Below are 22,064 nucleotides of genomic sequence, written 5' to 3' on the forward strand. Positions count from 1 at the left end.
ACGCAGGGGAGACTGGGGCGGGGAGCACCGGGAGGGTTCAGGTGAGCTGGGGTTGGGGGGATGCATGGGGGGAGCAGGGCGGTGCCGCGCCCTGGGGCAGATGCAGGGGCCGTGGGGCAGTACCGGGGCGGGGGGAGGAGCCGAGGCGGGGAGCGGCGGGCGGAGCCCGTGTCGTGGGGCGGGGGGGCGGCCCCGGCGCGGTCCCACGTGCGCGTGACGCCGGCGGCGCCGGGAGCGCGGCGGAGCTGCGGGGAGCGACGCGGGGCCGTGCAGCCCCCGGCCATGCAGCCCCCGGCGGCCTCCCCCGGGCCCGCCGCCCCGGCCGGGGCCGAGCTGCTGCGCTGGCAGTGGCGGGAGGTGCAGGCGCCCTGCCTGGTGGCCGCCTGGATCCTGGTGGCCAGCCTGGCCAAAATCGGTGAGTGTACCCCCCTCTCCCCTCCTCCGGTCCTCCGGGGCTCCGGGAGCAGCTGCGCACACCGCCGGGGCAGGCAGCGTGGGATGCGGCATCCCCGGTGGGCACGAGGGTGTCTGGGGCGAGGGGTGCCACTGCATGCCACGACATGGGTCAGGGGGTCAAATGGCCAGAGCCTGGCTGGTCAACATTGTCAGCTGGGCTGCGGTGGCCTCGCACGACCCCACAACACATCCCGCATCCTCTTCCGTGGGATGATGAGTGATGACAAGGTGAGGATACAGCCCAAGGGACAATGTGGGAGCCCAGAGCCTGTTTTCCCTGCAAGGGATGGACCGATGGGTGCAGAGGAGGGAGGGTTCAGGAGACGAGGAGCTGAGCAGAGATGCTCGACAGGATGTCCCATGCCTCAGCAGCTGGCACAGTGCCCACCATCAGCAGGGCTGGAAGCCATTTGACCCCCTCAGCCCTGGGAAGGGCTTGGTGATGCCAGTGTTGGACAAGGTGTGTCCCCAGCAGTGTGGGGACAGGTCCATCCCTGTGGACCCCTCCAGTGGGTCATTCCAGATCCTCGTGCTCCCCAGCACAGGACCACGCAGCTGGGGGGAGGCTCCGCCGCAAGAGGCTGCGTGGGAAGGTGCAAGGAGGATGCGAGTGAGCTGCCGCAGGGCTGTGCCCCCCACTGGTACCTGGAGTACTGCGTGTGGGTGCCAAGCAGGGTCCCCGTAGGGCTGGTCCCCCACAGTACCTCTGCCTGCTGTGCTGGGTGCAGGGGACAAGGCTGTGACCTTGAGGCAGGTTTCCTCCCTGGGGGCCCTGATGGGGGCACGGCCCCCCTGACAAGGGTGTGAGCTCCCTCTTAGTCTGGAGCCAGCTCAAGAAATGTGGGTTCAGAGTTAGGCTGGGGAGTCTCTGAACAGCCAGGGCCAGCAGCAGCCCTAGGGACATGGGGGACAACTACAGCTGTGACTGCCAGCTGGCCTCTGCCTCTCCCAAGCATCATCAAAACCACTGCCGTGGACCTTGTGCTTCTCTCCTTTGTCTTCTGCAAGGGAGACCTAAAGCATTGCAAGGAATTAACTAAAGGGTGTCATGAGCCTAAAAATACAACCCTGTGTCTGCAGCTGTGCCACCTCCAGCTGCTGAGCACGTCCCTCCTACCTGCAGAAGATCAGAGAGATGATTTCTTTCCCTGGCTCTTATTTTCTTTTCTCAAACATTCCTCTGGAGCTGCTCCCGGGGTGCTTTTTCCTTGATGTGCTCCCCTTGTCCCCTTGCCTTTGCCTCAGCAGTCCCAGCAGGAGCATGGGGGGCCTGAGCTGGGGTCATTGCCAAACCCCCAGCCCCATCACGTCTTCCAGGCCTGAGGCGAGTTGATGGCCACTCTCCCTCTCCATCTGGGAGGGACAGCCTCGATTGTTGGTAGCTCTGAGCTGCCTGGCTCAGCACATCTGGTAAGTCCGATGGATACTCAGAGCCTGGAGCTGCAAGCAACACCCAGACCTGGAAGCAGGTCTGCAGACAGCACCACAGCAGTGGGGTCCCCAGAGCACAGGGGAGCCCACGGAGGAGCTAGAGCTGGGGCAGAGGATGTCGGGGAGCAGAGGGGGCTGTGCCAGCTGTGGACATCAGGCGTAGGCTGGTGCAGAGAAGCCGTTGTGGTTGCGGCGCTGGGCTGCCAGCTCGCAGCCCTGTGACTGCAGGGGAGGAAGCGGCCCCGCGCCTGGGCGATGGGGAAATGACACTGCGGGCTCTGTTCTCGGAGGCGGTCATGATGCCAGGGTGCCCTGAGCCAGCAAACGCCTGGGGAGGGGCAAAACTGGCCTTGGGTGTTGCCTTCATGCGCAGTGAGGTATCACCCGGGCTTTGATGCCTTTTCTGTACTTGGTCGGAGCACGGATCTGCTTGAACGGGATGTGAGGAAGAAGGAAATGAGGGACCCAAACCTGCTTCTCGCCCACAGCTGCCCCATGGGCAGAGGTTTGCTGGCAGACAGATGTTTTTCCACCCAGCAGTATCACCGTGGGTTGCAACCCTCTCTCATTGCAGCACATGCTCCATTGACCCCATTGCTTGTGGCACCATCGCCTCTGTCCCCAGCTGCTTGTGTCTTGGTTCAGGTCTTTTCCCATTTCCCAAGCACTGGAGAAGCAGAGCAGCTTTTGGCTTTGAGTCTTCCCAATGGCAAATCCTACATTATGGATGCCTGAGCATGGATTATGGCTCTGAAGTTAATTCACATGTGGCTAAGTTACTGTTGCTGTGGGAACCTTTAATGCTGAAATCCTTGATTAGTGCGTGTAAAATTAGAGCTCATTCTGCCTGTCCCCGCTGCCTGCTCCCTGCGGCACAGAGGAGCTCGTCTGCTGTCATTTGCTGGGGAGGGTGGCAGCATCCCCCCACAGCCAAGGGATTTTTGGACAAGCAGGGTCTTTCCCATTGATGCTGCTCCCTCCTTTGCCCAAGTTATTGGCTCAAGGGACAGAACAACGGAGGTAGGAGCCATGACCCCATGCCCCCATAGCATCTCTGTGGGCTCTCCCAGGTCTCTCCAGCCAAGCCAGGGCAGATCTCTGCAGCACGGGGAGTGCAGATGGGTTGACGGAGCGAGGAGCTGGGATCTTGGCAATGCTCCTGAGCGTGCAGAAAATGGGTTGGACGCCTCGTTCCCTACTTGAAAACTTCAGAGCTTTCTTCCTGTGGGTGGAAAGCAGTTTCACAGCGTGCTTCAGGCACTGAGCGAGCGCCATTCACCCACTGGTGCTGCTTTCCCTGGGCTCGCGTGGGGTGAACAGGGCTCTGCCATGGCATGTGCAGTCATTTAGCAGGAATTCGTCCGGGCCGAAGCTCAGCCTTTGCTTGAAGGGCTGTAGTGTCCATGTTGCCACTGCCTCCGTGGCTGAATGGCAGCGCTGGCAGAGAGTGGAGGCAGCTGGGGATGCGGGGGATGCTCAAGGCAGCTGGGGATGCGGGGGATGCTCAAGGCAGCTGGGCATGAGGAAGATGCTTCAGGCTCTGCGGCCAGGGTGCTTGGCTGCAAAGCAATGGCAAAGCCTTGGCCCCATGTGCTCTGCAGCTCTTACCCCTTGAGGATGTTGGCGATGAAGCTGCAGATTGCGCTGCCCGTGCTGGCTGTGGCAGTGTTCCTGGTGCTGGGGCTTGCCAGGATGGCATGGACAGGGCCTACCATGCCAAGGAGTAGCACAGGTTGCTGTGGAGGTCTCAATGAGAGAAATAAGTGGCCCTTAGCCTGCATGTTCAGTAGTGGGCTCAAAGATGTTGTCTCTGGTTAGCAACCAGATCTTTGGCATTACATTTTCTTCTCTGTTTCAGTGCCCAGCTGCAGCGAAGGAAAGTACATCAGCTAAGAGGTGTCAGGAAAGGAGAAAGGGAAAATATCGGGAGGCCATGACCTCAGTTGCCAGGGTATCCGCATCTCAGGGACACTGAGACATATCCTAGAAGGGACAGAGCAGGACTGTGACAGGTTCAGAGGAGAATGACAAGGGCATAAAGACATGGAAACCTACTGAAATCTGGTCCTGGGCTCCTGTCCAGGTCTACGCCACTGGAAACAGGACTCTGGGCTAGGCAGAGCTTATGATCTCTCCATGGGGGTTCCTAAGGAGGGAAGAAGCCAAGTCACCTAGTGCTGACATGTGGCCACAGCACGGCTTTCTTTCTAATGGGGTGACTTGGCACAAGCAATGGGCACCTTTAATTCAGCTAAAGGGCTTTATGGACTGGGTTTTGGGTTGGCAGCAGGGCTGGGCTTGCAGCCAAGTGATGGCTGAGAGGCTGCCCTGATGTCCCTTGTACCTGCTCAAGGACAGAGGTGGCTCTGGAAGTGCCTGGAGGAACCCACTGCCCAGGAGGAGGTTTCTTTGTCTGGTGGCCAAGTCATGCTACAGAGCTGGGCTGGATGTCATAAGCAGTGGTAGAACTCAACGATGAGGGGGCAAAACTGCTATGACCCTCAACAGCCTTTCCCCAAGCACTGCCCTTTGGGGAGCGGCAGACACACAGCACCCTACGCCAGGGAGAAGAAATCCGCAGGAATGTGGGGGGGCCCCACCTGGAAGCTGGAATGATTTGAGATTACACAAGATGCCCTAGCCTTGGGGACAAGGCTGTCTGGAGGAGCAAGTCCCCTGTGCTGGCTGGTGTGACATCCTGCTGGCTTGTGCCTGAGCTGCATACTCCCTGCCACATTGCTGATGGATGAATACCAGGGCTTACACTGCTTGCTTTAAAAAAATATGTCGTGTTCCACAGCAGTTTAATATTTGGTCCAAACCTTGCATGGAACAAACAGATTATTCAAAGCATCTCTAAATCTGCAGCTCCCGTGCACCTGGTTTTTGCATGCCGGTGGGTTAGCTGGTGCTGAGGAATGTTGTGCTCTGGCACAGAGTGGCTGACTGGCCTGTGCTGCAGTGGTTTGCACGCTGCGTGCGATGAGGAGCGACGCACACAGACGCAGACAGAGATGCACACAGAGTTCTTGTTAGCAGCGAGAGCAGAGCTAGGCAGAGCTGAGCCAGGCTGAGCTGATTTTTATTAACAGTTCTCAGTTTATAGGTTTGCAGGTACATGGCTGGACCAAGAGGTCAGACAGGGTGTTTTTTCAGAAAACGTTGTCCCAAACACACCACACTCATGTTGTGACTGTTTTCAGTCACATTCCCATGCATATCTTGTGGGCAGCGTTCCGACCCACTCATTCACACGCCCAGGTCCAACATTCACACATCATACATATGGGGGTGGTTTTCCAACCCGAGATATCATTCTCACTGGCCTGGGCTATCACTCCTTACACTCACAAAAAACATACTTCTGTATAACCTGTCCAAGGCTATTTAGCTGGAACTGCACATCCTGCCGTTCCCACAAGGTGCTGCTCCATCTGCTTGCTCAGACGGCTGTGAACAAGGTCACCTCCTTGCCAGGGCTGAGCATCCTCATCTCTGAGTGGGGTAACGTGTCCCGGTGAACCAGGATGCCTTCGCTTGAATAGCATCTGGCATCGCTTGTGACACCGTGAATATACTCGCTGGCTGCCTTTTTTCTTTTAGGCACAGATGCCAGAGGCCATAAAAACCAAAATGTGCTGCTGTTTGGCTTGGTAGACAGTGGCTGGAGAGGAGAGGAAGATCCCAAAAAGTTGGGGACTGAAATCCTGACCTGGGAGCTAGCTGGAAGGTCTTCTGGGCATACATGGCTACGAAGCAGCCTTAGGTTCTCCCCTGTCCATCCCAGGGTCCATCATGCATCAGCCAACCTTTCCATGGAGCCTCTGGGTCTGAGATGCTCTGTCCATATGATCATTTAGCTGAGGATTGTGTTCTTCTTTTCCTTCTAGTTTTCCACCTGTCGAGGAAGGTGACATCCATCGTCCCAGAGAGCTGCCTCCTCATCCTGCTGGGGCTGGGCCTGGGGGGGATCGTGTTGGCCGTGGCAAAGAAAGCCGAGTACCAGCTGGAGCCCAACATGTTCTTCCTCTTCCTTCTGCCCCCCATCGTCCTAGACTCAGGCTACTTCATGCCCAGCCGGCTGTTCTTCGACAACATCGGTGCCATCCTCACCTACGCGGTGGTGGGCACGCTCTGGAACTCCTTCACCACCGGTGCTGCACTCTGGGGGCTGCACCAAGCTGGGCTCATGGGTGGGTGCACAGGGCTGCCTATCTTGGGCCACATCCCCAAAAAGATGGGTTGCAGGTGCAGAGCACCCCCAAGTTCAGAGCCTGCTGCCTGACCCTGCTGTGGATTCCCACGAATTATAGCAGGAGAGGGGTCCTGGTGTCCTGGCAGGACCATCAAGCATGTGGGATAAATGGGCCCTGCTTGGCACTGGGCTGACTCATGTCTTTGCTATTTTTGTGGCTGACCTTGGCTAGCTTGGCTGGCTCACTGCTGTGTTCCCTGTCCTTGGCTGGAGCCACTGGCCCTGGCTGGCCTGGGCTGTGTTTTGAGCTCTCCTGAGCCCTGAGGAACTGCTTGATACCTGGACCTGAGACGGAGCTGCTGAGCCTCCTTCAGTGCACACCTGCCAGAGGGACAGCGATACATCTGGGTGCCAAAGAGGGACATCCAAGCCCTGCTCTCCTCATGCTGCAGCAAGGATGTGCTGAGCCCCGTGTTACCTGGGGGACCTGGGAGGTCTGGGAGCACTCCTGGGCTCAGCCTGCTGCGCTCCAAGTTGGGATGCTGCAGCCAAGTCACTGGGAGCAGACGAGGGACAGGATTATTTTGGCCTGGTGACTGGGGCTCTGGGGCAGGTGGTCCACCTGAGCATGGTCCTTCTGTCCTAGCAGATCCAGGCATCGAAGCTGGGCTGATGGATTTCCTGCTCTTCGGCAGTCTCATCTCAGCTGTGGACCCTGTGGCAGTGCTGGCCGTTTTTGAAGAGGTCCATGTAAATGAGACCCTCTTCATCATCGTGTTTGGCGAGTCTCTCCTGAATGATGCTGTCACTGTGGTGAGTTGGAGTTTGGGGGACCCTAATGTGAAGCACCACTTGGGCGGGTGACATCCCCAAGCTGTGGACAGACCCATGCCATGCTCTCTTGGTCTTTTCTTTCTCCTGGTCCTGGGGGACTTTGCCTACCAAGATAAGCTGTGTCATCTGGCAGATCTGGGGCAGGTGATGCCTCTTCTGCAGGGTCCATCCTGCCCACAGGTGCTGTCCCTCTCAAGGCAGGGCAATACCCTGCCTTCCTCAAGGGATCTGCCTTGCCTGCAGGTGCTGTACAAGGTTTTCAACTCTTTTGTGGAGCTGGGCCCAGCACGCATCCATGCCATGGACTACGTGAAGGGGGTAGGTGAGTATGAGCCCCACCAGCTCCTCTTCCTTTGCAAAAGTGTGGGGGTAACCACGGATTCTGTGGAGTTGGGGACTGAGCACCACAGCTCTTTCATCTCCATCCCAGTCATCACATGCCAGCCATCATCATGGGATGCTTTGGTGGGGACCTGGGTGGGAGCACAAGGCTTGGCCAAGCCAGTGTGATATGGCCATGGGCCACAGGAGCTGGGTTCACTTGCTTATGGTGCAAATGAGGCTGGACATGAGGAAGAAATTTTTTACAATGAGGGTGGTGAAACACAGGAGCAATTTGCCCAGAGAGGTGGTGGATGCCCCATTCCTGAAGACATCCCAGGCCAGGCTGGACAGGGCTCTGAGCAACCTGATCTGGTGAAGATGTCCCTGCTCATTGCTTTGAAGGTCCCTTCTAACCCGAACTATTCTGTGATTCTATGATTCTATGAGTTTTCTCCCACCACCAGCCTCCTTCTTTCTGGTGAGCCTCGGGGGCACGGCTGTGGGGCTGCTCTTTGCCTTCCTCCTGGCCCTGATCACACGGTTCACCAAGCGTGTGCGCATCATCGAGCCACTCTTCGTCTTCCTCCTGGCCTATGTTGCATACCTTGCTGCCGAGATGGTCTCACTCTCCTCCATCCTTGCGTGAGTAATGGGGTGTCCCCTGAGGGGAGTCCTGGAAATTAGGGGTGCAGTTCTGAGTAGCAAGAGGCAGCGAGCAGACCCACTCCTCCTCCCACTGTAGGGTCATGCCAGCTTCTTCTGCCCCTCTGCAGAGTCACCTTCTGTGGGATCTGCTGCAAGAAATACGTGGAAGCCAACATCTCCCAGAAATCCCGCACAACGGTCAAGTACACCATGAAGACACTGGCCAGCAGCTCAGAGACCATCATCTTCATGTTTCTGGGCATCTCAGCTGTGGACACCTCCAAGTGGGCATGGGACACAGCACTGGTGCTGGGCACCCTGTTCTTTATCCTGCTTTTCAGAGCTGTGGGTCAGTTTGCCCTGCTGTGCTTGTGGCCGGTAGCACGCAGCCCCTTTCATGCCAAAAAGTGGTATCCCCCAAGAAAGGCTGAGGCGTGAGGCCAGCCATAGCTCCTGGCTGGGGTTTTGCCCCATCTCCAGGAGCAGGCAGGGCTCTGCCAGCATCCCAGGCCTTCTCCTTCTTCCCTAGGTGTTGTCCTCCAGACCTGTGTGCTCAACCGCTTCCGCCTCATCCCTCTGGACAGGATTGACCAGGTGGTCATGTCATATGGTGGCCTCCGTGGGGCCGTGGCCTTTGCTCTGGTCATCCTGCTGGACAGGGCGAAGGTGAAAGCCAAGGACTACTTTGTGGCAACAACTATCGTGGTGGTGTTCTTCACTGTCATTGTGCAGGTGAGGATGGGCACCATGCCCTCCTCCAGTGCTGCCCTCTTCTACAGAGCTGGCCTGGGGGCCAGACAGGTGCTTGGGGATGTGCTTGGGGCAAGTAACCTCTTTTCAAATGACCTTTGGTCCTCGATGCCTCCTGGCACCCTATCCGTCACCAAGCTGGTGTGTAGGACCACTGTGGTGACTGTCAGGATGATGGGGCAGTGGCCCACGTTGTTTGCCCATTGGCCTCTTGTTCTGGCACTGGCTCCAAGAGCAGCACTAGTGTGTGCCTGGCCAGGCTGTTCTCTTTACAAAGCTTTTGATAGAATCATAGAATCATTTTGGTTTGAAGAGATCCTCAGGATCATTGAGTTCAACTCTTAACCCAACACTGGCACTAACCATGTCCCTAAGAAAGTCATCTCTGTGTCTTTTAAACCCCTCCAGGCAAGGTGCCTCCACCACTGCCCCAGGCAGCCTGGTCCAATGCCTGACAACCCTTTCAATGAAGAAATTTTTCCCAATATCCAATCTAAAACTGCCCTGGCACAACTTGGGGCCATTTTATCTCATCCTATCACATGTTACTTGGGAGAATAGGCCAACACTCTCCATGCTGCAACCTCCTTTCAGATAGTTGTAGAGAGTGATGATGGCCCCTGGCTCTGGGGCTCCTGCTTGGGAAGGGGAGTGCACGGCAGATGGACACAAGCCTAGGGGAAGGGGGATTGAGGGGGCACAACATGGTCGCTGCCTGATGTGACACAGGACCATCGCCCAGGTCCCAGGCACAGGGGTTTGGGTTGGTAGGGTCACACGTGGCTGGCACAGCTGCTGTCCCTGGTCACTTCATGCTGCTTCTGCTCCCTGTGCCCCAGCCATGTACCCTCTCGCCCTCCCAGTCTTTCCCTTTGCCTTCTCCTGCCATTCCAGGGCCTCACCATCAAACCCCTGGTGACATGGCTGAAGGTGAAGCGCAGTGACCACCACAAGCCCACACTGAACGAGGAGCTGCATGAGCACGTAGGTGCTGGCACCGGGGATGTCCCAGCTCCCTGCACTGCCAGGGCTGGGCGAGGGTGATGCATGGCCTCAGCACCCCTGGGGAACCCGCAGTCTTGCTACTGCTCTCACCCTTTTCTCCTTGCTCAAGGCCTTTGACCACATCCTAGCAGCGGTGGAGGACATTGTGGGACACCACGGCTACCATTACTGGCGGGACAAGTGAGTATCTTACCCAGGATCATCTGCCAGCCATCAGGTGGGTGGGGGACATGTGCCAGCCATGGGGACATCGCAGGGTCCCTGCTGGAGGACACCCCTGCTCTAGGCAGGGCAGCAGAACCAGGAAGGCTTTATGTCTGTCCATCAGTCGATCTGGAAGGGGACCTTCTGCCTGCTGTTGTGCAGCAGACTGAGGTCCCAGAAGCATCCCAGAGAGAGGTTGGGCAGGTGTGGTGGGGGATGCTGTGAGAACTGGCATTGCTTGCCCACGCCAGAGCTGCTGGGGGGCCGTGGGGTGTACGTGATGGTGATGATGGCCCTGTGCCTCCCCATGGATGGAGCCGCGCTGGGCACTGAGGAAGGAACAGCCCTGTGAAAGCCTGGGCAGTGTTTATCTGCAGGACAGTGGCAGGAAAAGGATGGGAAAAGCCTGTTTCCTGAAGGCAAAACATTCCAGCGGGGCAGCCGCCCCCATCCCACTTCCATTGCCTCCCACAGACCCGCTGGTCTCTGGCTTCCTCTTGGGTGGGAACAAAGGGTCCGCGTGTCCCCTCCCCGCTGGCTCTCCCTGGCAGCGTGTCCCCGGGCACAGCCAGGTCCTGCATGCCCAGCCTGATTTTGCCATGCTTGGACACTCTCAACCTTGCATGGGCAGGGGGTCTCTGGCTGTGATACCCCATGGGAATTAAACTGCCTGTGTCTTCACATCATGGCAGGTGGGAGCAGTTCGACAAGAAGTACCTGAGCCAGCTCCTGATGCGGAAATCTGCCTACAGGCTGCGGGATGAGATCTGGGATGTTTACTACAAGCTGAATATCCGTGATGCTATCAGCTTTGTTGACCAGGTTGGGGCACGTGGTGGGGCTGGGTGGCAGGATGGTCCTGATGAGCTGGCTGGCGTGGGTGGCCATACCCCCCTGTATGACCACACGTGTACCTTCTGGCCAGGCAGTGGGGACCCCATAGCCCAGCTGGGTCCTTGCTGCCCCAATGCCAGCCTTGTCCTCCCAGGGTGGCCACGTGCTCTCAGCTGCCAAACTGGCGCTGCCCTCCATGCCCAGCCGCACGTCCATGTCAGAGTCATCAGTCACAAACCTCCTGTGAGTAGCAGCATCCCTCTGAGCCCCTGGGCAGACCTCACTGGACCCTCACAGCTGCCCTCTTCCCTGGGGGGTATCTTGTACCAGGGCTGGAGGGATGCAGGCATGGAGCCCAACATCTCCATCTCCCCGCAGGAGGGAGAGCGGGAGCGGCGCCTGCCTGGACCTGCAGGTGATCGACACGGTGCGGAGTCGCCGGGACAAGGAGGACGCTGCCATGCACCACGTGCTGCGAGGGAGCCTCTACAAGCCTCGCCGGCGGGTGAGCGCTCCCCGGCCGTGGCGTGCAGCTGACCCCAAGGGTAGCAGCACTTGTAAGAGGAGCAGGGATGGAGGATGCTCTGTAGGGCTAGCTGCTCACCCTGTGTCTCTTTGCCTCTCCCTCGGCCAGTACAAGGCCAGCTACAGCCGTCACTTCATCTCTCCAGATAAACAAGAGCGCCAAGATAAAGAAATCTTCCGTCAGAACATGAAGAGGCGTCTGGAGACCTTCAAGTCCACAAAGCACAATGTTTGCTCCTCCAAGAGCAAGGCCAGGCTGAAAGAAAAGGGCAGGAAAAAGGCAAGTGCTCCCCAACCTCCTGCTCCCTTCATAGCTCTGAGATTTGGCCTCTCCCAGGATGCAGACAGTGAGGTCCTTTGGAGTGGAGGTGAGGTGCTGCAGGGCATTGGCAGCTCCAAAGCCAGCAGGGAGAGCGGCTCATCTCATCTCACTCATCTCATCTCATCTCATCTCATCTCATATCAGTCCTGCATACACTCCACATGAGCACGTGGGTGTCACGTGTCCACGTGTCCCCACCATGTCAGCACTGCCCTGGGGTCGCTCCTCCCTGGCCAAAGCAGTCCCAAGCCGTGGAGGAGCTCCATTTTTGTTTTCCAAGAGTGCTCAGTGTGAAGTGGCCTGAATGTTGGTGCAGATCCAGGTTCAAAAGTGTGGCACTGCATCTTAAATTTAGTCTTGGGTGTCTTCTCTCATTTGGAGGCTTTTGAAGCCATTGCAGCTGAGCAGTTTGTTGTAGGGCCACAAAGACCCAGCATCTAAGGGCTAGGAACCACTGACTGACAGCTGCCATCTCACTGGGGTGGGAATCTGTGGCCCTGGGGTTACCCTGGCTTGCAATGGTCACCTGGGTTGGGATTATGGGTTTGCATGGGACAGGTCCCAGCCAGTCCCTCTTCCTTCACAGAAGAACATCTCTCTGAGCAGCGACGCTCCCAATGGGAAGACACACAGAAATGTCCCCTGGCAGGAGGCGGGTAAGACCAATGGCAGGTGAGGTTTGCAGGTCCTGGCAAGGGGACCTGGTGGGCTGGGATGGAGCAACCCGCTATGCCTGCCCACTGCCAGCTCGGTGGCACAACAGCACCCAGGATTGCACCAGCAACAAGTCCTTCTCCGGTGGGTGCAGTCCTTCCTCCACCATGTGCCACATCCTCCAAACCAACTCCCTCCATCTGACTTAGCTCCTGTCCTGGTGATGGTCAGCTCAGAGGAGGAGGAGAGTGATAGCTCAGAGACAGAGAGAGAGGATGACGAAGGGATCGTATTCATCGCTCGAGCCACCGATGAGGTTCTTCAGGGAAAGACAACTCCTGGTAGGCACCGGTGCTCCTGTGCCAGGGCAGCTGCCATTGGGCAGCTCATCCTTCCTCCACCTGGGGAGCAAAACTGATTTGGTCTGGGCAATACCATAGTCAGCAGAGCATGTATGGGATAATCACTCTTCTGTGTGGCTCTGGAGGCGTGGCACAGCATCCCTGAGCTTCCTGGTGGCTCTGCATCCCTGGGCCAGCTGGCCATCCGATGGTGGTTGGTTCTGCAGTGTTTGCAGGGCCCAGGGAGAGAGCAAGAGCTGTGCAAGATCCCCCTCACTGTCATTCTTTCTGCACCCCCAGGCAGCCTGGATGTCTGCCCCAGCCCCTGTATCATCCCGCCATCACCCACCTTGGCAGAGAAGGAGCTGCCGTGGAAAGGAGACCAGGCTGATCTGGCTGTTTACGTCTCCTCGGAGACCACCAAAATCGTGCCAGTGGATATGCAGAAGGCGTGGAACCAAAGCATCTCATCCCTGGAGAGCATCGCTTCCCCACCAGGCATCGAGAGTGGACCTCAGCACAGGAGATTTGCCTGCCCTGTGCTGGAAGAGCAACCCCAGTCTGCGAACCAAGCCATGTCAGAGCAGAGCTCCTGCTTCCAGTTCCCCAGCCACATCTCTAAGAGCGGCCGGTCGCAGAGTGACAGCAGCCCTGATGGTGCTGAGCAGCAGGAGCTGCAGCCTTTGATGGCCACGGAGGAGCAGGGCAGGATGGTGCCCACCACGGAGCCCAGGTGGCTGATGTTCAACAGAGCGAGCCACCTCTGAGGCAGGATGGGGAAGGGACTGGGGGCTGCGGACGGGCTGTGACTCGCTGACTGCTCTGCTGTCTTGCGATGCAAAGCTTGTGTGTGTCTCCATAACCTCTAGGAGCAGCAGGAGAACCCAGTACTTCTCCAGGATCTGCATTCCAAGGTGGGCTTTGCCCATACACCTACTGATGCAAAACTGGTTGATAATTGGGCTTTTGGCTGCAACAGTAGGTACCAGCCCCCACCCACCTAGGGAGGCACAGACCCCAAACCTCATTCTTTCTCTCTGGTCCCTACACATCTCTGCAGCTGGGAGGCCAGAGATGTTCTTCCCAGGGACTGGACTCAATCCCATCATGGCTGTGCTGCCCTGAGGTGCGGGCGTGCTGGCTCATGGATGCATGAGAATGAGCTGATCTCCAGCCTGGCTGTGAGTAGGAGACCTCTGGGGAGAGGGCTGCAAGCAGTGGCCAGTGCACGAGAGCCCATCCACGTCCAGCAACTGAGCCATTGACTTCAAGGTGGCCACAGTGCTGGTTCCTCACAGCATGCATGGAGCTCAGCCAGGATGGCAGAGATGGGCTCCTCACCATGGCAGCTCTACGTTCTCCGGGTTATAGAGGTACCGCAGATGCAAGACCATGACTTTCTCAGGACTGGGAGCAGCGCTCCTGGGGTTTGGCTCCACCAGGAGCCGGACTAGTGAACCTGTACGCACAGGGACTCCTCTAGCAGCCAACGTGCTGTGCCAGCCTCACGCCTATTGTCTGGATGTGTTCCCAATAGTTGAGGTGTTCAGCTTTCTGGTTTTGCTAGGAGGCAGCTGCCCTGCACAGCATTCTTGGTGTTTATCCTGCCCACATCCCAGTGCCTCCAGTTGCCTGGGGCCCATCAGTAGGAGGGCTGGTCATGGTGCGAGGAGTGGAGCCAGCAGCAGGTATGAACGTACACCAGGAAAACGGGTGATGGGTGAGAGCTGAGTGCACCTTCAAAGGTCTGTCCCCACCACCTGCCTCCCAGCCACCCCTGGTCCCTCCTAAGAAGGTGGTGGGACCTGGTGGCAATGGCCCACACAGGGAATTATTCCTGGTGTGAGCCCAAGGGCCAAGAATTGCTCCCAAGAACTACTCAGCATGTGAAAGCTCAGCACAGCAGCTGGGCACTGGCAACACAGGAGGGTTGGGGATGCACCTTTTAGGGAAGAACAGGGATTTGGGCTGTTAATGCCCCAAAGCAGGTAAATAACTGCCTGTTCCAGCTATGTGGGCATGCTGAGATGGCAGGTGTCAAGGGGACATGGAGATGCATGGGGTGAGGGAGCCCAGCATAGGGCAAGCAACCTGGTGGTACCCCTGGTATAGTCAGCAGGGCTCAGTGAAGGCCTTTCTGCTCTGTACCTGTCCCGCCAGATGAGCATGAGGTTTTTAAAAGGTTTTTCTATAGTTTTGCATTTCTGGTATGCCTTATTCTGGTTTTGATTTCTGATATTGGGCCATACTAAATCTCTAGCTGGGTCAGTGTTTTCTGTAGCCATGGGCACAACAAATGACTCAAGACTTAATATCTTATTTGCAAGAATATTGTTTTAATGTGAAAATATATGCAGAGTATTTTGTAATGTTCAATAAACAGATTTGGAGCAGGCATCACGGGCTGGTCTCTCTGCTGTTTGGGAACCTCTGCATGTCCTGATTCCTGCAGCTCCTGGTTGGATTCTCCCTTGCAGGCACCATGTCCTTGTGCTTCTCTGTTCTTCTCCACCCAAGGCCACAGCCCCCCTTACAGACTCGCTGTGCCTAACTGGATTTCCTAGTTTCGGTAATGTTTGCGGAAAATATGACATTCTTTCCAAAGAGAAGCTTGCCTGCCGCCGTTGGCAGGCCGTGCCTCCGGGAGCAGCCAGCAGGCAACCCGGCTCTTGCTGCCCAGTGTCGTGGCTGCCTGCACCGCAGCAGGGTGCTGGGAGCCCACGTCTTCCCAGGTCCAAGCTTCCTCTCTTTTTGCCAAAATTATGGTTCAAATGGGTCTTTTTCAGGCTCTTCTGGATCACAGGAACCCTGCATTGGTGTGTGCTGGCTTTGCTCTTCCCTCAATCTGCTGGCTCTGCCTCTCCTAAATAAGAGTAAATATGGTTCACTTAATTCACGAGATCAATGTTTGGCTTGTATTCAACTTGGCATCTACCGTCACCCCCAGGTCCTTTTTGGCAGGTTCCCTATACAGCTCCTCGCGCCGAGAGCTTTGCACTGGATCCTCTGGAAGCTCTTGCTCCTCCCAACGTTTCCCATCTGCCTCCCATCCCACCGAGCACCGATGCTGGCCGAGCCGTGCTCTGCGTGCCGGACCTCCGTGCCAGTGCTTCCTGCAGAACGCGATCGCCTTGGCAGTGCACCAGGTTGTGCGGGCCAGGTTGTCTTCCTGTAAGAGCTGGGTTTGCAGCATTCAGGTCCTCAGAGGAGGAAAAGCAGACATCTTAGCTTTGGGAAATAGTGGGGCTGGTTGCTCTTGTCTCACACAGATACCTGAGCCCAGCAGCTAATGCTTGTGCGGGCTCTCCATGCCACCAGAGAGCAGCTTGGAGCCTCCTCTTCCCACCCTCAACCCCAGCCACAGTGTGACCAGGGATGGTTGCTTTTACTACACCCTTCCCCACAGAGTTTTATCAGTTTTTATTCTCATACTCCACTTTCTGTATTTTCTGTTACAGAGAGAGATAGCAGGTAGTGTCCTTCCTGCACAGGACTGCTCCGATCCTTCCAGCATAGCACAGAACTGTCTCTTTCAGCCTAAAAATACTGCACTGCTTCAGTGGAAAAACACAAGAATCGGGCCAAACCACGAACATATGTGCCCAAATTTCTGCTTCTCCACGACTGAGTAAAGTATAACCAAAGGAGCTGTAACCCAGAACATACAGCCCTCTGACTGTTATTATAAGCAACCCCATCCTGGAGCTGCCTCGCTATTGCAGACCCGTCATTTTGCACGCAGGCTTCTCCTTAGAGCCTGCCATTAAATCTGCACATTTTTTCCACAGTGCTCAGCTCCAGTTTGTCTGTTGTACCAGAACTTGTGAAGTCAGCAGGAGATGTAAAGCAGCTCTGGTAACAGGGGCATCAGCTGGATGAGAGAGCCAGGCTGTGGGCGATGGATTGGTGTTGGCCATCTCGCAAGTCAGCTAAGCAGCAGAATTGTCTTAAAATCATCACCTTGCCACTGCACAATGCTTGTTGGAGCATCAGGTAAATTTTAGGCTGGGAGGGGCTCAGGAGGTCTGCAGTCCAACCCTGGCTCCATGCAGGGCTTGGTCGCAAAGCTACAGCAGGTAGCTCAGTCTAGTTGGGCTTGAAAAGTCCCCAACAATGAAGGTGTCACCATCTCCCTGTCCCAGAACTGCACCACAGCTGCATTCCTCTTGCACAGAATGATTTTCTCCTTATGGCCAGCAAGAACGTGCCTTGGTGCAGCTTGTTGCAGTTGCCTCTTGTCCCTCCAGGTGTGCCTCTGAGAAGAGTTGGGCTCTGGTTTCTCTGTGTCCCCTTGCAGGTAGCTCTCCTGTTTGCCTTGTCTTCCTAAAGCTGATTCTCTCTGATATCTATGTATCTACACCTATATGTATATATCTTGTCCTGGGGGGGCCCAGATTGGAACTAGTACCCATCTGTGTCTCAGAGGTATCAAGTCAAGTAGAATAATCATTTCCTTAAACCTGCCAGCTTCACGTTCTCCATTGCAGCAAGAGTACTGTTGACTCACAGGCAACCTTGTGTGATTTTTCATTCTGTTCTGTTTCTGGAGCACTTCTGGCACCCTCATGTAATGTTTTCACAATGGCCTATACAGGCACAAATGCTGGGAAGCTAGTGAAAGGAGTCCAGCTTCTCACCTCCCACTTGGTCCCAGCAAGCACAAAGTGTGGCAGAGGCTTTGGCCACACATTTTCACAAAGAACAGTGGGAAGGCAAATGCAGGAAAACCTAGGAGAGGTGTTCAGTCTGATCATATCTGGTACACACATTTTAGAAACACATCAGTCTGTTCTTTGCTCCTTCCTGCCCCTGTCCATCTGTCCAGGTGTCCATTTCACCTGGATATGATCAGACTGAACACCCCTCCTGAATCCTGCTGTGTTTGCCTTCCCACTCTTCGCACATGAAGCAGCCATCCCTGCTCCCTGCTTTCACTGGAAGCCTCCTCTGCCTGTTGATGGAGGAAATTATTCATTTTCACTCTGGCATTACCTCCAAAGGGGTGGATGCAAGCCCTGGCCCCGCTCTGCCTGCTGCACTGCCTGGTGAAGTTGTGTAGAAGTGGCTCGGCTGATGGGATACGACCCGGCTGGGGCCACGGGGCGAGTGGCTGGTGACAGAGCTGGGATCAGTCGGCAGCTGGGTGGATAATGAGGAACAGATTTGAGCTGGGCAGCGGTTCCCATGCTGTGTTCCAGGGCAGAGCGGCCAGGACGGGAGAGCCTTTGTGCATCGCGCTGCACCCCTCGGGCGTGTGTGGAGCCAGCCCCTCCGCTCACCTGTGTCTCCCCACCGGCTGCCGACAGTGAATGTCCCCAGGCTCCCTGCAGAGCTGGGGACCCTCTCCAGTGGCTGTGCCACCCACCAGGCTGCAGGGCTGGCCAGGAGGCTTTCCTCACACCCGGGCTGTATGAGAGTACAAGCTGCAGTGTGGACAGACTGAGGACAGACAAGATCAGTGGGATCTATAGGTCAGCAGGAGCTGGGTGGGGTGATCCATCCCCCTCTTCGTGGTTTACACTTCTCTGCTTTTGCCTGGAGGAGCAAAGGCGGCTGCGTGGCCAGGCTGCCACTCCTGGGGACTCTTGCAGAACAGCCAGGATGGATGCTGACATGGTGGGGGCTTTGATTTTATGAATACCGCAGATCCTAGAGTTGTGATCTTCCCCACAGCCAGACAGAGCTGCTCCTTACAGCCCTGGGGAAGGCGAAGATCCCTGAAGAAGCCAGCTGGGCTCCTCTCGCCTCACCTTCGCCTGCCATCTAGTGCCACACAGCCAGGCTGCCCCAAAGGTAAATGAAACCTGCGGCGGGTCAGTCGGAGGGAGGGAGGGTGCTGAGGGCACTCTGGGGAGGTGGCCACCAGCCCAGCTGGTCTGGTATACATCAGAACACAGGCTGCCCTGAGCCTGCGGGCAGCCCATGAAGAAGAGAGGCTTGGAAAGGCCATGGGAGTGCAGTAGAGATCAGACTCTGTGGCAGGTCTGCTGTATTTGTGCTTTCCTCTCTCGCAGCAATGCACATGCACAAGCTTTGCCTCCCAGAACCCAGCTAAGCCCGCGCTGCTGAAGGTGGAGAGCTGGTTAAAGCTTTGCTTTGGCTCCTCGGCTGGCTGAGGGCAGGCTGGTTTCTGGGCTGTGCATGCACCTGGGGCCTCGCTGTGTGCCTGTCCCTGGCAGTTTTGGGGTTCTGAGGATCTCACAGGCAACGGGATCAATCGTGGTTGATTGTGGATGAATCGTGAGCTGCCCGAGAGCCCTCCTCTAGGCACGGCTGGTGCTGGCACCGTGTGAGCATCACTCATGCAGGAATCACCCACTCCGGATTCCTCCTGGACACTTAGGGTCCTGCCTCTTTTCTCAGAAAGCCTCACCTCCCAGGGCCAGGATATTCTCTTGTCTACCACATACAGGCATGTAGGTACATAAACAGGGTGTTTCAAAAAGATGGACCTAATCTGAAATCGCTGTGTATAAATTCAACTATCTTTTCAGTGTTGTCTGTGCAGCAGGTGGAGGGAACACAGAGCACTTACGCAGGTTACTAAAACTTGATAACTCATTAAACTGTTTGTAAATTTGCGTGTAATCGTAACATGTTGCTATCATGAAATTTGGTCCACCTTTTTGAAACACCCTGTATTTTCAGTAGGCATCCCTACCCTCGCTTATTTATGGAGAAACCTGGCAAAAGCTTCACAAAGGGATCCCAGAAAGATGAAAAAAAAAAAAAGAAAAGAAAGAAAAAATTAACTATGGAAGTTTAGACTGGATATTAGGAAAAAATCATTCACAGAAAGAGTTGTCGGGCATTGGAACAGATTGGCCAGGGCGGTGGTGGAGTCACCATCCCTGGAGGGGTTTAAAAGGTGTAGACAAGGTTCTTAGGGATGTGGTTTAGTGCTAGAGTTAGGTTATGGTTGGACTCAATGATCCTGAGGGTCTCTTCCAACCAAAATTATTCTAGGATTCTATGACTATGTTTTCCCCCATCGCTGATGGGAGCCGGGGGTGAAGGAGCATGAGCTCGTGTTTGCCAGGGCTGCAGGAACAGGTTCGCCAGGGCTGACCCCTGCTAGGATCAGTCTGATCTTTGCTTTCTCCTGCTAGGGAACAGGCAGAATTGTTAGAAATGTTTGGTGATTTTTTATTCCCCTTAGCAAAAATAGCTTTTGGAGCAAACAGGAAATTACAGAGTGCAATAGAGTGACAAAAGTCTCGCAGCTACCTCCTGGTGCTTGAGTTTGTCTACAAATCCAGCTCCACGTGGGGTGCCGATTGGCTGAAGTAAACCAAACTGCCCCAAACCCGCTAGAAATGGGGGGGACCCGTGCTCCCCTCGGCCCTGGGGAGCCAAAGGGCTGTTGCCTCGGGAGGCTGGGGTGCGAGGGGAGCACGTCCCCTGCGGTGAGGGTGGCGCACCGAGGGCCTGCGGGCTGGAAGAGCAGCCGGAGCTGGCAGCGGCTGGAGCCCGGCGGTGCTGGAGGGGCCGCCCCGCGGGGTCCCCGTCACCGCGGGGGAACGGGGTGCGCGGGGAGCCCGCTGCCCAGCGCGGCCGGCAGGTGTCGCCCCGCGCCGAGACCTCGCCCCTGCCAAGATGGCGGCCGCGCTCCCCAGCGGGGCCCCCGCGGCCCCTTCCGGGGGGCTGAGCGCGGCGAGCAGCGCCAAGGGCCTCGCGCTGCCGCGAAGGGGTAGTTCTAAGGGGATAAAATAGTACGTATGTGACAGTTTTAGGTCCCTTTCGGTGTGCCAGGGGAGCAGCCGTGTGCAGGGTGAGCTGCTCCCCTCGTTCGTCCACTGCCCTGCCGATGGCTGTGATGTGCAGGCAGCTGCCTGTCCCTGCCTGCTGAACACCTGAACACCTTGCCACGCAGCGTGGGTGGCAGTGCTCTGGGTGACGCTCCAGCTCACGCTCTTCCTCAGGTGCCTTCGCCTCACACAGCAGCAAATGCAGGCAGGGGCTGCCTTGTCAGGGGCAAAGTGTGACCCAAACCCAAAGCATTTGTTAAAGAAAAGGCAGCGAAGAACACACACATGGAGCTGTATGGATGCAGCAGTGGTGAGGAAGTCACTGCCTGGATTCGGAGGGCTGAGCACTGCTGGCTCCGACTGGGCTGCTGAACTCTCCGTGCTTCCAGGAATCTCCAGAGCAGAGCACTCAGGATGTTCCAGGGACAGCAGAGTGTCAGCCCCACAGCTCTTGACCCACTCGCCCCACTTACTGCTGAGTTCCCTCAGAGACACATGGTCCCAGCCTAACCACAGGGACACCACGGGTCCTATACGAATGCTAGAGAGGTCTAAGCCTCCTGGTCCTTTCTCATGGTTGCCCAGAGAGGTGGTGGATGCCCCATCCCTGGAGACATCCCAGGCCAGGCTGGACGGGGCTCTGAGCAACCTGATCTGGTGAAGATGTCCCTGCTCATGGCAGGGGTGGGACTGGATGAGCCTTGAAGGTCCCTTCCAACCCAAACTATTCTGTGACTCTATGGCTGCTCCGTAGCTGTCCTTACCCTGTCTTGATCTGGGATTCCTCTGCAAGAAGGAAGAGAATAGCAGCTGTGATGGAGGAAGGGTGAATGAGAAGAAAGCAGCAGAGACTGATGACAGGAGGTGTGAGCCCTCTGCCCTCGCCTGTCTGAAGAGGAAGCTGCTTGTCTCATTTTAGGAGACACGTTGTAATTGCTGCTGGTGGGATTAAATCATGCTGTTTCCTGCTGGTGCTCTCCAGCACTGGTGCCACAGAGAGGAGGTGCCCACCCCAACCTGCACTGGGAAAAAAGAGTCCCTGCTGTAGGAACCATGATCCGTATCACACCACCTCCTCCAGGAACCTGCCGTGCCCTGTGTCACACCTGCTCTGCGTTCCTGCCTGGCATCTTTGCTGTAGGCATTCCTTGAGGTTCACTCCACTGATTGCCAGCTACAGATATACCATGGCAGACTGCTCCCATCCCTGTCAAACCAGACCTTCCCAGGGGCACCTGAGGAACTTTCCCATCATGTCCTGTGCTCTGGATCTGCAGGCAGCAGAGTTGGCTCCAGAGTCCCCAGGAGTAAAGACCCTCACCCCAAACTGCTGTTTGCCCACTGCAGAGTGACTTGAGACTCTGCTTGGAGCCTTGTGGAGCTGCTCTTTTGAGACTGAGGTCAAAGGACCAGATCTTCCCCTTTGCTACCAGCTGGGCCAGGCTGGAGGGGGACAAAGCAGGTCGCTCCTGTACCAGGGGAGACCATCGCTCAGCTCTGACCAGGCTGCCATTCCCCTGCTGGAAATACCAGCAGGATTGAGAGTACTTTGAGAAGCACCTGGAGGACTCACAGTGGAACTGCCCAAGTTCAGTGGGTAACACAGCCCAGCCATAGCAGGCAACATGAGATCTGGTCCCAGGGAACGCCCATACAGCTGTATAAAGCACTGATTGCATGCCCACAGCTGGAGCTGCACCTTGGGGCTATTGCTCTGTCCCAGTGAGTGCTGAGCTAACCCAGCTGCTTCTCTGCCTGTGTGATCTGGAGGAGCAAACTGCAGGCAGGTGAGAGCT

The 22,064-nt window shown here is 56.5% G+C and overlaps 1 protein-coding gene across 1 annotated transcript; it reads left to right on the top strand.

The window, feature by feature from the left end:
* Window positions 1-282: 282 nt before the first annotated feature.
* Window positions 283-13,287, top strand: SLC9A5 (solute carrier family 9 member A5; the record flags this gene model as incomplete). Its single annotated transcript, XM_080352156.1, has 16 exons — window positions 283-415; window positions 5,778-6,080; window positions 6,732-6,895; window positions 7,160-7,238; window positions 7,705-7,882; window positions 8,014-8,234; window positions 8,415-8,617; window positions 9,530-9,619; window positions 9,750-9,820; window positions 10,537-10,666; window positions 10,833-10,921; window positions 11,057-11,183; window positions 11,313-11,483; window positions 12,112-12,181; window positions 12,389-12,520; window positions 12,821-13,287. The coding sequence occupies 16 exons, from the start codon at window positions 283-285 to the stop codon at window positions 13,285-13,287; spliced, it is 2,628 nt and encodes an 875-aa protein (XP_080208282.1).
* Window positions 13,288-22,064: the final 8,777 nt, after the last annotated feature.

The sequence above is a fragment of the Nesoenas mayeri genome (genome assembly GCF_963082525.1).
Source record: "Nesoenas mayeri genome assembly, chromosome: 12".
NCBI lineage: Eukaryota > Metazoa > Chordata > Aves > Columbiformes > Columbidae > Nesoenas > Nesoenas mayeri.